General features: G+C 37.4%; 1 protein-coding gene across 5 annotated transcripts in view; it reads left to right on the forward strand.

Moving 5' to 3' along the window:
* The window catches only part of ANKRD28 (ankyrin repeat domain 28), a 134,552-nt gene that overhangs the window by 71,406 nt on the left and 47,158 nt on the right, over positions 1-15,988 (forward strand). For all 5 annotated transcript variants that reach the window (XR_012994709.1, XM_076331240.1, XM_076331238.1 and 2 more), the window contains 2 exons: positions 4,227-4,305; positions 14,672-14,742. Coding sequence is in view for 3 of the 5 variants with exons in the window: in XM_076331238.1 (XP_076187353.1) it covers positions 4,227-4,305; positions 14,672-14,742 (150 nt within the window). In the remaining 2 variants the exon portion in view is untranslated. The remainder of the gene's footprint in view (positions 1-4,226; positions 4,306-14,671; positions 14,743-15,988) is intronic.

Raw genomic sequence — 15,988 nt, forward strand, 5'->3', positions numbered from 1 at the left:
GAACTATTTGAAGGGCAGATTGAAGTTATTCTCTTGGGGAAGCCATAGTCAGGTTACGGCAGTCTTACTGGATATGTATGGGATAACAGAGATCTGCCTTTAAGGCATCTAGCTCCTTAAAACTCTCTGTAGTTGTATGTAGTTATTCTAAATCAGTTGCTGAGATAGAACCCAAACCAGGAATAAATTGTTATATCTCAAAGGATACTTACTACTTTAAAAAGAGAGAGATTTGAATGCTGCATGTTTAATTAGCCATAGATTTGTCCATTGTAGAAGTTTTGATCCATGAAATAACCAGCGAAACAATTAGAGCCTATGTTTTAGGTAAAATGAAACAAAGGTGGCATTACCCTTGTTCTAGGGGAGTTATGAAGAAGCTTGTAGCACCACTATATGTGTCACTTTATTCCAAATTTGGTTTTAACGGGTCATAAGGCCCTCTCCTATGCATTTTTCATGTCATAATCCTTATAGAAACTCCTGCGTAGATGAAATGTTTGGGAAACTTGAGAAATGGAAGTACTATAGGTTTTTCATGTAATGCAATTCAAAGGCACATATAAATATGATGTTGGCGTTTTTGTGACACAGAACTGTCATTCTGAAAACTGATTCCTTAAGGACTGAGCCCTTTTATTGCTTTTTAGTTTGTTGACAGCATTGACCAATATCTGGAATGAAACTTTGGAGTTTCATATTAGGAATATAAATTTCTTTGTTGTTTCTACTGGAATACCAACATTGTCTTTCAACTATGTAAAACCTGCCTAATGCAATTAGTGTGACATGTTTCCTTACTAACAGTACAGCTGATTTAGAGTTGTAATAGTCCCATTTGCCTTGCAGATTTTTGAATTGGAAAATGAAGATGGCACAACACTTGCTTTTCTGTATTGTCAAATACTGCAGTAATACTGCGATATTTGGAATTAAATAGTACCAACTGTGTTAGATTTTTACATTCTGTGTAACAGTGACTTTTATGTGCAAAACCCCTTCTTGCTTGAAATGTTTTTTAGTGTCATTTAAGTTTATGAAATTAAAGGAACAATACTAGGGCCAGTATTTCTTAGTATGACATACCAGTGCTGCAAGATGTCTGCTTCCCAAGTTGCTTGTTAAAACTGGAAGTTTGATTAGTGTTATTTACTGTAATGCTTTATATGCAGTAGTTTGTATTTGCAGATGAAATTTGTTCATCAAATTATTACTGTTTTTTAATAAAAAATAGTTGATCTGTATAGCAGTATTTTAGTAGCATTAAATACAGAATTCTCTTTAATTGTACTCAGATTTCATTTATTAAAATGCACCAATAAAATGTAAGACTTCAGATGGAACAAAATTAGAATTTTCTTTTGATGGAAGCAAAGACTTCTGCATACTGATGAATACTTGCTGTGAATGCAGCATTTCTGCTTTTGTGAGAAGTTCTGAAAAACAAGTTTCTAAATACTAAACCAAAAACTTTCTCACAGAGAAGTTAAATTAAAAAAAAAAATTGTTTGGAAGCATCAAATAGTGCCAGCTGTGAAACTGGGCGGGGGGGGGGGGAAGTCAGGGCTTCTGTCAAAGCACTCTCAGCATGCAGAATACTTGTGGTTGATAGAGACCCTGGGGCTTGGGATTGTTGAAATACCAAGCTCTGGAGTTGACCCAGAAGATGACAAGCCATGAGCATCCCAGCAGGGCTGCTCTGGTGCTGTAGAGCAGGGAAGTCTCCACCAGCCTCCTGCATAGGTACCCTCCCAGTTTGTGCTCCCTGCTGCAGAACTGGGAGTTGGGCTTTTGAGTATTTTCAAGCTGTCAGCTTGAGAGCAGCAAAACTGAAATATTTGCATGACTGGAAACACACAGCTTGGAAACATAGGAGCGCTGGAGTGGAAATGTTGCTTGTGTTAGAGCTGCTTTCATGTTTGTATCTTGGTGGTTTCAGGATACTCAACAGTACCCATTAGTAAAGGTTGGATTTTTGGAGAAGCATGGCTTGAATTTATCAGAAATTTGGACCATGTTTTGGATGTTTCAGGAAAATATATTTGGAGTTTGGTGATTAGCATTCTTCTAGACAAACAGCTCCCTTCTCTCCACCATTTTATTGGAAGATTTCTGATTGATTATATCAGATTGGTTACTTGCATGACTTCTGTCACTGAGATGTTAAAAACCAAAACAACAAAAAAACCCCAAACAAACCAACACCACAACAAATGTGATGAAAATTTTGATAATAATGAGTTTTGCCCTTTAAGTGGGGAATGCAGTTTTTGCTTGTGTTCCTGAGTGAATACTGCCTCTACAGAAGGACATACTCATGGCCCATTTTCTCTAATTCAACAGTGAAATTGCAGACAGTATAATATCATACTTATTTTAATCTGTAGGTTATAGGCTCTTTAGCATTATCAGAAAGGGTTAAATGGGGTTGCAAAATACTAGCCTAGCTATAGTAGCTCCGCTCCTCCTGACTGGAGGAATGGAAACTGATTTTCATTGCTGGCTGGTGTTTTCTGCCTTGGGCTGGGGAAGCAAGTTTAATATGTGTATTACTTTTTCCCTTGTGCTTCCTGTCTGTCTGGTTTGGGTTTTGGGGTTTTTTTGGTGTGGGGGTTGTTTGTTCCCCCCCCCCCCCCCCCCCCCCCCCCTAGATGGCAAGTCCTTGGTGCCAGGGGCTGTCTTTTTGTCATAAATGTGTAACCTGTCGTTGAGACATACTGGCAAGTAATTGGTACTGAGGCATTATGTGGTGTTAGTGATAAGTAAGTAGTATTGATTCCTTATTCAGGGTGCATCAGTGTCAGCTTTGCACTGCTCAATTTGGAATTACTTGTGTGTAATTCAAAAAATTATCTTAGGAAACATTGATAAGATGGTGACTGTGTAACTGGCTTTTTCCGAGCAGGGACTAAACAGGGAGTAGGTTGGTTGGGGCGGGGGATTGTGTGTGTGTGTGTGGTGGTGGTGTCTTGGGTAGGGTTGAAGTGTTCTAAGTTCTGAAACTGTCTTTTATGTTTTGTAAGTGAATTCTTGAGTCCCAGCTCTAGTTTTGCTATCAGATCTCTCCTGCCATGAACTTTAATTTTCTTCTTGTACGCGGCTAGCTCTCAAGTAGGGATTCACTGAATAAGGTTGTTTTGGCAAGGGAGAGGAATGCTTTTCACAATAAAATGCCAATTAAAATGTGCGTTAATTTTACCATAGTTGTGACATGACAGTTGAATTAATGGAAATGGCTTGCAACTTAAAATTTCTTGCTGCTTATAATCTTGATCCCTCACCGCTGGTGTATTTGAAACACTACTAAAAAGATCTAGACATCTAAGCAGAGCTTAGGCCAGAACCAGGATGCCGACTGATGACCTGTCTCTTTTCTGATTTCTCAGCGGCCTTCCCTCAGAGAGCAAACTGGCTGGTTCTTGTTCATTTTTATCACTCACTGTGATGTAAAAGTGATCTTATTTTTCTGATTAAGCTATAAACTGGTGCAGGGAAATTGGCACTGATCCTGAAAGAGTTGAGAAATATTTTGTGCTAGTCTTTCAAAAGTGAATCTCCATCAGTATATATTGTGTATGGCTAAGTAAGTTCTCTTACTTGTACCTTCAAAAGGACCTTAGATCAGCCTGAACTATTCAAAAGTGCTGGGTCTTACTTGCATCCTCCACTTTTGCAGAGTGTTTTCTGCAAAATAAATTGCATCTCTACCTTTTCTTTGCTTATTTACATAAACAAAACAGTTGAAATTGGATTTCAGTATTTTTGCCCCTACTGATTCCAGCTTCTTTTCTATTTTCTATTTTAAAAAACCTGCTGAAACCAACTTGAAACTTTCCAAAGAAAATGTTTCTCACTAATTGTTGCACATGAAGGTGACACACCGTTTTTAACTGTGTAGGACAGCCTCAAGTTCCTGTCTCTGGAGACAAGTGAATGGTGATTTCTAACTGATGGGTTAATCTAAAGATGTGATGAGCATCTGTCAGTCTGTGTATGTCAGGAAAACACTAGCTGACTATGTAGGTATTAAGAGTTCCTTAGGGAGAAGCATGCTTGTCTTAGTAAATGTGACTAACGTCTTTAGAGTAATTATGTTTTCTAAAATATAAAATGTACAATATTTGGAAGATGCACTTTTATGCAGTGTTTTTTTCATAAATCATGCAGAATGCTAAAACGTAGTTTTTTATTTTAAATAAAACCTTTTTTCCCCCCTCTTACCACAGGATAATGAGAAAAGGACCCCTTTACATGCTGCTGCCTATCTGGGAGATGCAGAAATTATTGAACTACTTATTTTATCTGGTATGTTCTGTTCCTGTTAATGGAAAAAAAAAATAACTGTGCACATCCAAAGAAATATTTATGTACATCTTAGTCTGTGTAGCTTTCATAGAGATATTTAATGTACTAGAAATTAAAGATATTTGTACTGAAATTTTGGTTTCCAGACTTGTCAGTGTTATAGTACTGTGTAGTTCTGCTCTAAAATATTTCTTTGTAGAAAGCTTTCTCAGTTACAGCTTTTTTTTATTTGTAGCTTGATCAGCTTTAAGTAGTTTAACTCCAGTTTAAAGAAGTAATAGTGTATATGTTATAGGTAGACGTTAGCAGCATTGCTTTGGTTCTGAAATGGCCTTCAGAAAAACAATTAAAGTTGAACATAGAAGATGGCATCCCGAGTTGGTTATATTATTTTTAAGTATCCTTTGCTGTTGGCTTAAATGCACAGAATATAATTAGGATCAGCTGAAAATTTTAAAATCTCTTGTCTTTTCTGCTGTTTATTTGTGCTAAGACAAAGTGCAAGTTCTGTAAAACAGTATACGTCCATCTTTAAAAAAAAAAAAAAAAAAGAAAAAAAGGTATAAAACCAAGAAACTAAACCAAAAACCTGAAAGCAAAACTTCATGACTGAGATACTGAATTGGTTGTCTTTGATCTTGGACAAATCTAACCATCAGGTGGCTTGAGGCTGAATTAATGATACGGAGCTTTAAAGTTAAATAGAAAGATTAAAACTTGTAGAGGTCCCATAGAACTACTTTAATCTCCTGTCTGCTTAATGGCACACCTTACCTGTGCAAAGCTGACTATTTCCACACACACCCCCACCCTCCCCATCAACCTTTAATAACAAATTTTGCTTTAAGGAAATGTCACTGTTAAGATTGTAGGAGTCACTTCCAGACTTTCAGTTGAAATTACCAGGCACAATTTAATTTGTGATAATATAGCAATGTATAATCTTCTCAGTATATATATTATATGTACTCTCTCTATATAATTATATATACTTATAATTAATTAATATCACATTATGTCTATTTTATATATATCTCTCTCATTGAAATATTCTATAGTGATAATTTGTCCAGAAAAGTTCACCTGTATTGCTGAGAAGGTGCTGTTTTTCCCTATCAAGAAAAAAACAAGTTCTGGTGTCTCTTGAAAATATATAATGACCCCTTTCTTCTGAAAAGGGACCTTGGATTTGGCAAGGATATTTCTTTTTGTTTGGGTTTTCACAGTGATTAAAACAAAACCAGACAAAACCCCAAAACAACTAACCATGTTATAAACTTCACAAAGTTGTAGTCAGCTTCTTCTGGGAGTGAGGCTTCTGACTGTTTTGGGTGAACTAGAGTCCAGTTACCAGCACTGTGATTGAAGAACATATCTCTCTCTCAGGCAAAGGGCTTATGGAAGGAGAGAGATTCTAGTTCAGATATTAATGAAACAAGATCCTGACTGGGGAATGGCATTAGGGGAAGAAAGGTTAGTCATGCTATTTGGACACATAGCCTGGGGGTAAGTGTAAGAAAAATTGGAGAACAAAGGAGGGAAGTGAAGAACTAAGAATTAGGGCTGTACAAATAGTCCAAAGTTGAGCTGTTGCGTGGAGGAGAGGTTGTGGGGTGCTGCTGTGTCTGCAAATTGTTCAGGAAGACTGGGAGGCATTGATGTGTCTCAGATAACATTTATTTAATGAAAATCAAGATTTACTTACACAAACAATGCATTAAATAGTTGCAAAATCAAAAGCTTCGAAAGCTGTGGAATGTATAGGCAATATCAGTCTGACCTTGCTGTGCTCATGTGCTATGCTGTGGACTTCAATTACATGTTTGTGCCTTGCTGTAGAAGCACGGCCTCATGAATTTTGCAAGGACGGGCTGTGCTGGGAACGAATTGGGGTGGTACAGTGAAGGAGGACCAGATGCCAGTTGTTGATGCATTTGTAAGCGAATGAAGAGGGGCATTCATTGCAGGATGAGAAAGCGATGTCTTCGTGTTACGGCTGTTCAGTTTGAAGGGCTGTGCTGTACTTGGGCACTAATCTGTATACTACCTGCCTGCAAGCTGTGGTTTTAGGCAAGCAGCTTAAACCAGACTCTTTAAAAAGTAGTCACCAATTTAGTCTTCCTTATTTCTGAATGCTGGATTTGAAATCTTTGTGGTCTGTGAAGTGTGAGTGCTCACAGCTGTATCTGAAGTGCTGCACCAGCTACTTCTCTGAGAAATCAGGTCTAGGTGTCTCAAAATGCACAAGCCAAGATTTTTCTTTTAACTCTCTTAATTGGAAGATGGGGAACAGAGGTTAAGTGTATTTATCCTCTCCACTTCATAAAGATACAGAAAATTCATCTATTGTGTTTCAGCTGGAAATCAAATCTCTCCTTTGAGACAGATGTATAATGTTACATTTTGTCATAATAGATGAGCATTAGGGAGCAAATAAAGAACATCTGTTGCCACAGCAAGGTTTGAAGAATGCTTGCCGTGTTGCAAGAGCTCTTTTCGAACAATGAGAAAATAGTTTGTTGAATAAATAACATTTCTGAACAACGATCTCCTCTGTGCAGTAAATTTGCATGTAAAAAACTTGTATGTGGCTTTAATTGACCTATTGTAATATATTTGCACAAGGGACTGAAGTAGTGTAGACTACTTTCATCCTAGCGTTTCTCACCTTGTGGGAGCTTGGCTTTGCAACTTGTAATGTCCTCTAATGTAGTTCTGCTGGAATGTTATTAGGAACCACTTTACAGTTTTCCTGCTGTGCAAGCTATCCTACGAAGACTGTTTGCTTTGACTTTTTTATTCTTTCTTCAAACTGGACCTCAAAATTACTGAAGTCAGCATTAATTTTTCCACTACTCAGTGGCTCTTACCTGATTCTTTCTCATTATTCCGTATTCCTAGTTAAAGTGTGTATCGTATGTTACCTAGACATAGGGGTTTTTAATTTGATTGGAATGTCTTTTGCATCCCCCTCCAGGGCATCCACGTTGCTTTCAAGTTATGTATTTTTGATCATACGTTGCTGTTACAGTATCTTTATATTCCTTTGTTGTAGACCTAAGCAACCCATATTGCACATTCTGAAGATATAACCGATTCAGCCTATTTGCAGACTTTTGTGGAATAAGTTCTCAGTCTTACAAGCATGCTTACTTAGTTTTTGAATTCTTCAGATATTTTCTCACCAAACCTCAGGGTTGCTCTGTGACCTCTCCTATTGTAGTCTTTCGCCTGGGCAAGGGACCTGAAGCTGATGGTTTGGATACAGACTCTGAACAGCAAAGAAAATTGCTTCAGTGACTCCAGTTTGGGGCTGGACATTTAGATTGCCTTTTGTTTTTTTTATCTTGATACAGTGCTTCACTGAACACTAATAAACTTGTCCCCTGAGGTTGTGAACATCTTGCCAGCAAATTGTCATAGCACTGTCATCTGTTGAAGTCTAAATATTCAAATCATCTCTCCCTGTTAGATTGTAGCTAGATAAGCAATTAGCATTCCTAAATTTGTTAGGTAAGGAGGTGAACAGTAAATAAAAAAGAGGCATAAAAATGGTTGTTTATAGTATACAGAATGATGGAACAGAAGCTTATATTTTAGTCATTTGAGAATCATAATTTTAGAAGCATTTTCTTTTTTGTATTACTCTGTGAAGAGTGGTAACACCCATCACGGTTGTATTTTTATGATGTATGTACAACTCTGCATCCTGGTGCACAAATACATCCGTCTACTTTGCATAATTGCACTGACTTTAATTGTGTAAATACTTGTTGGCAAACTACTGAGAAGTAGAAAAGTAAAACAATTAAGTCAATTTACTGAACATCCAACTTTTTGTTCTTTCCAAGAAGTCCTGATTAAAAAAATCAAACCCTGCTTTCAGTTAAGTCCTGCATGTGAACTGTTCTGGAGAGGGTTCTTGCTTTATAAAAAACCATTCTCTCTGTTTGTGCTATGCTTTTTTTAATGCCATCAGAGTCTATTCTGCAGCCAAGTGACGTGTGAGGAGCAGGACAGATTAGTGTGATCCCAGAATGTGTTCTTTTGATTAGTAACTTTTTTCATGTGTTTTCTTTAAAATACCATGCAGACTATTACTGCTTTCACTGAAATCAACGTAATTCATGAAAATAAACATCTGAATTAGCTGTTGTTTTCTTTTAAATAGATTTAGTTACTATATTGCATTGATACTTAAATACTAACACAACACATTTCTGTTTGTTTAACTCAAAATTTTCACTGCATGGAGCTCAGCGTACATGAGTGTGTGGTCAAACTCAATCTCATTAAGGTTTGGCAGCCCACGAGTTTTTGTTGTGCTGTCCCCTGGGTCAGCTGGAAAATGTAAGAATCGTGCTGACGCTGGAAAACTATCCTTACAGTAATAACAGATTTTGGAGGACAGTAAAGACCCTCCAACATTACTCCACTCTACCTGTGTTTGTTTCATCCAATTGTGAAGCTATGCAAGTATTAAAAGTCCATGCAATGACGGTCACACAGCTCAGCTGTTGAAAGGCTATCGCTGCAAAAATGTCAGCTGCATGAAGCTCCCTTTTGTTTGGATTGCAGATGTACCCACAAGCTGAAGGCGTTTCACAGGGGCTCCTTTTACACTGGCTGTATCTTTCGGCCGCTTCCTCTTAACAATGATGTTGGCCGCCGTTTCCTTTTTCGAGCTGTCTTAACTTCCCTCTGGCAGCAGTAATAGTCAGTTGCTGTGAAGAAAGTAGCTCTGACGCTCTTTGAGAGAGAAAATGAAGCTGACTTATGAAAAGGTAGAAGTGTTCAGTAGCTTAAGGAGTCTGAGAACCTTATGTTGCTCTCTGAAGCTTGAGGACGTGGTGGCTGAGATGTGGCAGAAACTATGAAGCTTTCTTTCTGAAAGGAAATGGACTTCTTATATTGACAAGGCAGCGAAGTTCTGGAGGATAGCTTTGACTTGACTATGGTTTTCCTCCCTTTTGTGGCTAGTGTATCTCCATGTGTTTTTTGGTTTGGTGTTTGGTGGTGTGTTTTGTTTGGTTTTTTTTTAAACAATAAAAATAAAAATTGTTGAAGCATCATTGTGGCTGCTCAAAAGATATTCCAGTCCTGTCCCTCTCAGATGTTTTTTTCGCTATTCTATAGGTCCTCTACTATGCATTTAGTTTCTAAATAGGAAGAAGCTTTCTCTCAATAAGGTCTTGCTCATTATTTTTGCAGCAATAATTTTCTAAGTATCCAAGTTTTCAATAGGAATTTACCCTAGATTTCTATTACTGATTGCTTCAATTCATATCTCAAATCTTCTTTTACTTTGCAAACTTTTTCTGTATCTCCTCCTGAATGTTCACATATTTTTCTATCTAAGGAAAAGTTTTCTTCTCCATCTGTTCATTCCCCAGTGTAGTCTGAGAATTTCTGCTTGCCACTTTAAGTACTTCCATGGTCATCTTCTCTAGATAAAAAGTGGATCATTTAAAAAGGAAAAACTTCTGAAGCTAATACTAGCCCTTAGGAAAATAATTAAATAGAATCTAATTACAGTAGGACTGCTGGTTATTCTCAGCAATTTATACCTGGGATCTTCCTAATTTCTGCAAAGATCATTCCTAAAATTATTTCAGTATACTAGTTGTTAAGACAAAGTTTGTTAGCTTTTTTTAAATGCAATCTAAAGATCTTATTTACATCTTTTACTCCTAAATAAACATTTCAGAGCTTCAAATACTGAACATCAGGTGTCTGTATTGCGTATGTGAATGAAAACACTTTTGCTTTATTTTCTTATACTATGATATTGTTCAATTGCTAGCACATCTTTTACAATAACAAAGGAAAATACCATCCTTGACAGTCTAAAAATACAGACTACAAACAGAACAGTGGAAGGCAACTCAGTACTTAAGTCAGTACTGAGCAAAGTTGAAAATGTCTTGTCAGTTCTGTTGTATTTCTTTTCTGAATCGACTTCCAACTAGTGATGCATAAGTAATGTAGCCGCTGCATTCATTAGTCTTCCGAGGACATTTACAAATAGGAAGAGTTCTGGTGCAGAGTAGCTCGGGAAGAGAGTCACAGCAAAAGTTCTTACGAGAGGAACGTAGAGGTGATGTACTGAGACATGGCTGTATATAGTTACATGGCACTTCATGGATGAAGGAGGAGGTGCGTGGCTGTTCCTTGCAGCATTTCCTGCCCAGTCATTCATTGCCTATCTCTTCAAGAGATGGTTGAGATGCTAGCTCTTATTCGAATGTAAGGATATTGACACCAATGAAGTAGCAACTGGATTGCAGAAACATACGTCAAGGTATTGGTGGCAAATAGCACATTTAAATGTGCAATTACCAGATATGGACTGATGTAACGAAAGCTTCCAGGATCGTTCTGTAATTCAGTGCATGTATATGTCTCTTGGAATATAAATTTGCTGAAAGTAAGCATCACTGAGTTTTTCCATAGCTTCTGTAGTAGATTTATTAAATAAAACATGCCTTTCTAATTGTTAGTCTTGTGAATGCAACTTTGCAAAATGAAATGTAAGATTCAAGGAGGAGGGAAGAAAAATATGTAATACTTCTCTCTTCCCTCCCTCCCCCCGTGCGCCCTTCCTCCCTTTTTGCAGGGCAAAAATCATGCTTTCATATTTGCCTAGATGTGTAAACTTACTAGGCTGAACTAGAAAAGTTGGTAATGAAAGGGAAGATCTTGTTTAATATTTTGGTTTAGTGCACCAACATGGAAGAATAAGTTGGTTTGTTTGGAAGGTGCAGTTTTAGGGGAGTGTCATTTACATAATCAGTTCTTAAGTTCAAGCAAAGATGATGGGTATTTGTGTTGCACTATTATATTTGATATCTCTGGCAAGCCCCTAAATCCTTTTCCTGCAAGCTCTATGGCGCTAAAGGAATTGAAATACAAGAAATGTAACATTAAACAAATGAAATATTTGAGCAGTTTTAATAAACATGTTAAGATCAGGCCCCTGAAGTCTGGAAGATCCAGTGTGGTGGTGGGTTTTGGGGGGGGGTTGTTTGTTTTTACAAATTGGGGATTGAGGTACGCTGCACCATGTTTTGAAAGAGCAAACTGCTGCATAACTGGCATTTGAAGGCATTTGAACTGTGAGACATGCCCTGGTTAACATGTCAGCAGGTTGAGCTGCACAGAGATAATGTTGCATCGGCGGTGTTGTTTGCAGTGATCTGGAGTACATCTTTACCCCAGAGGATGAAGGCTGTAACCTTCCTCACTGTTGCATGGTAGGAGTATGATAGGTTTGAGGTAGCTTTATGTCTCATGGAGAGCATCTGAAGGGGGAGGGAGGAACAGGAACACTTCCCCAAATCATGTGCTAGGGAGTAAAGAACAGGTTAGAGGGGGATTATGTCCTCAGATACAAGGCTGTTTGGAGAAGCTGTTTTACAAAATTTAAATCATTCTTGGCAGCATGTCTTCTTGGAGAAATTTAAGGGGGTAGTATCTCTATGTTAATTTAAAATACTATTTTGTTTTGCGTGTCTAGAGTGCATATGCATTTTTTGGTAGTACACTTGTTCTGATTATTACTTAAAAACTTTGTCTTTCAATCTAACAATTTTGGAACTCCTTTAAGAGTTATTTGTTGTGGGGGGAAAATCAAGCTTGGTGGTTCTCTCTTAAGTCAGTCCATCAGAGATTTAGACCTTTTGTCAAAAGTCAACTTTGTTTTTCCTTTTGCTAGAGAATCTACAAATTCTTTGTGCATTTGAAAAGTTAACTTACTTTAGTGTCTACATATTACACTAATTTAACTATGGGATGTCCTAGACGTAGGCTTTCTTGCTTCTTTGGGTGGAGGATCACTTGGGGGAGGCAGATATTGTTGTGTTGGTTTTGTTCTTTTGAGAGGACCATGTTACTTTTAGGTATCACTTCAAATTTCCTTAGGCGTTTCTTTGGCTAATGCTGATTTTCTTTCTTACCAGAAATAACACACGCTTTCAGATATTCTTTTCTTTTAGTCCTAACGAGTTTGATTAACTTACCACTGGGAAAACCTTTTGTACAGTATCTTCTCATATTTATTCCTGCTCTCTTCTGATACGATTTTTAGGCTGTGTGTTAAAGTACCAGAAATGTCAGTGAACGACTTAGCTGAACCCATAAACACGGCTTGGACTCTAAGCCCATTTTCACTAGAGCTTAGGTAACTGCCGCCTCCTTGCAGTGGAAGCATGCATTTCTCCCCTTCTGCTGGGCATGGTGCTTCTCCTATCTCAGGCTTCGTCACCTGAGAAAAATCGGGATAGTGATTAGTGACCCAGTAACTCCCTTAATTCCTTTAAAACCAAAGACAATTGTATCCTAAAATTAGAAATAGAAATCAGTTAGACTTTGAAAGTTCTCATTCCTTGGTTGTTGGCTGTAGATGTGAAGTAAGGTGGAGCTTGGAGTACCATTTTGGCTCTTATTTTTGTCTCGTGTGTGGCTAACAATAACCTGGAAGACAATCAAGAATTACAGGTATGTTTGAAATATATTGATTACATTCTCACTTACTGATCATTCAGTTACTGTCTTTTGGGAAGGATTACCAAAAATCCTAAGACATTTCTGGTGACGTTTAAAATCCTCAAATTCTTTTTTTGCTTGAGTTCCATGCAGAATTTTATACAGTACATTATGTTGTGGTACATGATACAGTGCGGTACACTAGGTCCTTAGGATGGTTGACAAAAGATAATTTATGGTAAGATTAAGTCTTTCAAACTTTTGTTAGGTTTTGGGGGTTTTCTTCAAATGGCCTTGGACTTTCTTCCCACTCCTTCAAACTTACTTTTCAAAAACTTTTGAACTTGGAAAATAGGATGACACCCAAAGCTTCTGAAATTTGGATAAGGAAAGAGGGAAATCCCTGAAATTGTAGCCAGCAATTAGACCTCAGACTCTGTCTGGCGCGTGGAAGACCTGGGGTCAAAGTGGGAGTTTGGATCCAGCATCAGCTTCCATGTTGTGTTCTTAAGCCTGAAAGGGGTGGATTGACTAGAAACTGATTAACTCAGAGAATTGACTTCAGATCTTTGGTTTGCTTAGTATATGCAACCACGATTTTTTACAGACTCCTAAGTTACTTGGTCAGGTTGTTCAGCTGGACTGGGAGAGACTTCTTTTGGTGGTGCAGGTCTGGGAGACTTGGATCAAAATACCCTGTCTCTCAGCTGGGTATCCTGACCGGCAGCCTCTTTGACATTTTGTGTCTTACTGGCCTTCCATCCTTTTCTATTCTTTGCATAGAAAAAATTTAAGTTGGTTCTGACATAACAATATAATGTTTAGCCTGAGAAGTTAATAAACTCTGACCATGTAGCATTAATGTTACCGTGTGATAACAAATACTGCTCTATGAACTCTTTCCAACAGAGTGGAACTATTTTTTCAAAAAGGTAACATTTTGTCTAAGCTATCACATCTCTGTAAAATCTCAGCAGTTTTCAAATAAACATGGCTAAATTTCCACACAAGGTATAAAAAAACCTGTAAGGTTATATATGTGTGTATATATACATGTATACGTATATGTGTGTGTATATATCAGTAAGAAATTAAATCATTAAGCTTAATCATTAAGTTTTCTTTGTTGAAGTTCAATGGAAGTTAGAAAGTAGTTCAGTTGCTTCCTTCAGGAAAAAAAAATCCCCAAATCCTCCTTTCCTTTTATTATCAAGAAAAAAATTAAAATCCAAACCCAGGCTTACGTCCCCTCCAGATGTCTGTGCGACCTTTTTTCCTGGAGTCGGAGACAGCTGTTTCTCGGGTATGCTTTTAGAAGCAGAGAGGTGTGGTTGTTACAGTCTTGATCATGAAGGGAGGTCCAGGGGGTCCTGAAGTGGCCTAGGTGACCTGGTGGAATAGAGAAGATTCATTCCCTAATTCCCAGTAGAAGCAGCATCATTCCATATACCTAGGCATCAGACTCACCAACCACAAGGAAACTGGAGGTATGGGGAATAAATGTAGCCTCTTTCTCTGTTTTAATGGAGAATTTCAACTATAGTGGGAAAGTATGAGATTTTTATTGCTGAATGAAGGCAAGGAGTCAGTCTTTCATACGCAACAGTCTTTTATGTACCTTTGGAAAAGATTATAGAGGACTACCTAGTGTAAAAAGATGAGTACACTTTGATGGAAGAGTATTATGGGTGCAGTGTTAAAAGAATTTTCTCAAAGGGTGGGCTTCAGCTGGAGAAAAGACTCCTGTTCCATTTTTGGCATCATGCTGTGTTAATGAGCCTAGAATAAGTATCTTCCAATAGTTCTATCTCTGTACTGGAAAATATTTAACTCTTTCTGTAAACATATTGTAAATTTCTGTTTTTCTTATTTTTTGTTACAGGAGCTAGAGTTAATGCCAAAGACAGCAAATGGTTGACTCCTTTACACAGAGCTGTGGCATCTTGTAGTGAGGTATGCTTTTTTTTTTTGACTGCTTTGTGTTAAAATAAGATGTCTCAAATTGCCTTTTGTTCTTTGTCCGGTTTTTATAAAGTGAAACTACTCCAAATGTTTGGTATTGCAAAACACTTGCAACAGTTTAACATGTGGAGAGTATATATATCATATGCCTGAGTAAGAAGAAAGGGGAAAACAATAAACATCCAGTTCTCAGGTTTGCTCTCTACTCAAATGCCATTACCCTAGCAGAGAGGATTCTGCATGCAGTGTTCTCAAGTCCAGGTTACTTCTCTTAAGGTAACCAGAATGGTTCAGCGTGAGGGAAGTAGAGATGAAACAAGATTTAGTACAGCTTTTACAGTATAATCTTTGCATTTCTTCATTTTTCACATGCTCGTCTGGTCAGGCATTGAAGAAATAAATGGTTCTATAAGGCCTGAAAACATCTTTTTTTAAAAAAGCAATTAATGAGTAATAATAGTATTGAAAATCACTTCAAAAGTTATACATGAAATATGTAGAAAGTTTTTTTTGAAGTCTACCAGTGACACAACTATGAGAATATATTAATGTAAGAAATGAATTTGTTATTGTTCCTTTATTGTTGATGTCCTAATAAAAATTTTAAATGCCTGTAGAAGATCAAAACAAACAGAGAAATGCTGAGCTTATGTGGAAGAGTTTATGCAAAACTATCTCCTTTGAGATCCCGAGTCAAATCAATGCTCATTTCAGTATGTCTCAAAAATAAAGGGTTTTTAAAGATTCTGTGTAAATTTTTGTTTGAAAAGATGGAATTGAATATTTTGGTTTTGGCAAGCATTGAGCTTCAAGTATTTGCTCCATGAACTATCTAAACAAGCTTTGTTTCAGTTTTTGCTTTTGAATTCCCTGGATAAATTGCATTATTTTGTCACTAGCATTAATAGCTAAGTTACGTGGAGATTGTGTTATTCAAAACAGTGTTTGAAAATGAATCTCCAAGGGCACCTTACTCCCAAATGCTATTTGTTCTTCTTGAGGTATTTTTAGGCTGCTCCTTTGAGAGCTGACTGAAGCACCAAATACTGCATTCTTCAGAGCTGAGGGACAGTAAAAGCTCCTTATATCGGTAATGCTTGTAGAGAGGAGTGCTGCAGACAAACTGGACCTAAATGATAACTTCAAGAAATGCAACCATGGTCATTTTTTGAAATGTGGAAAATTTTAAACAAAATACTAACCAAAGGCACGTGAAACATGTAAACCAATCAGTCTG

The sequence above is a fragment of the Aptenodytes patagonicus genome, chromosome 2 (genome assembly GCF_965638725.1).
Source record: "Aptenodytes patagonicus chromosome 2, bAptPat1.pri.cur, whole genome shotgun sequence".
Lineage (NCBI taxonomy): Eukaryota > Metazoa > Chordata > Aves > Sphenisciformes > Spheniscidae > Aptenodytes > Aptenodytes patagonicus.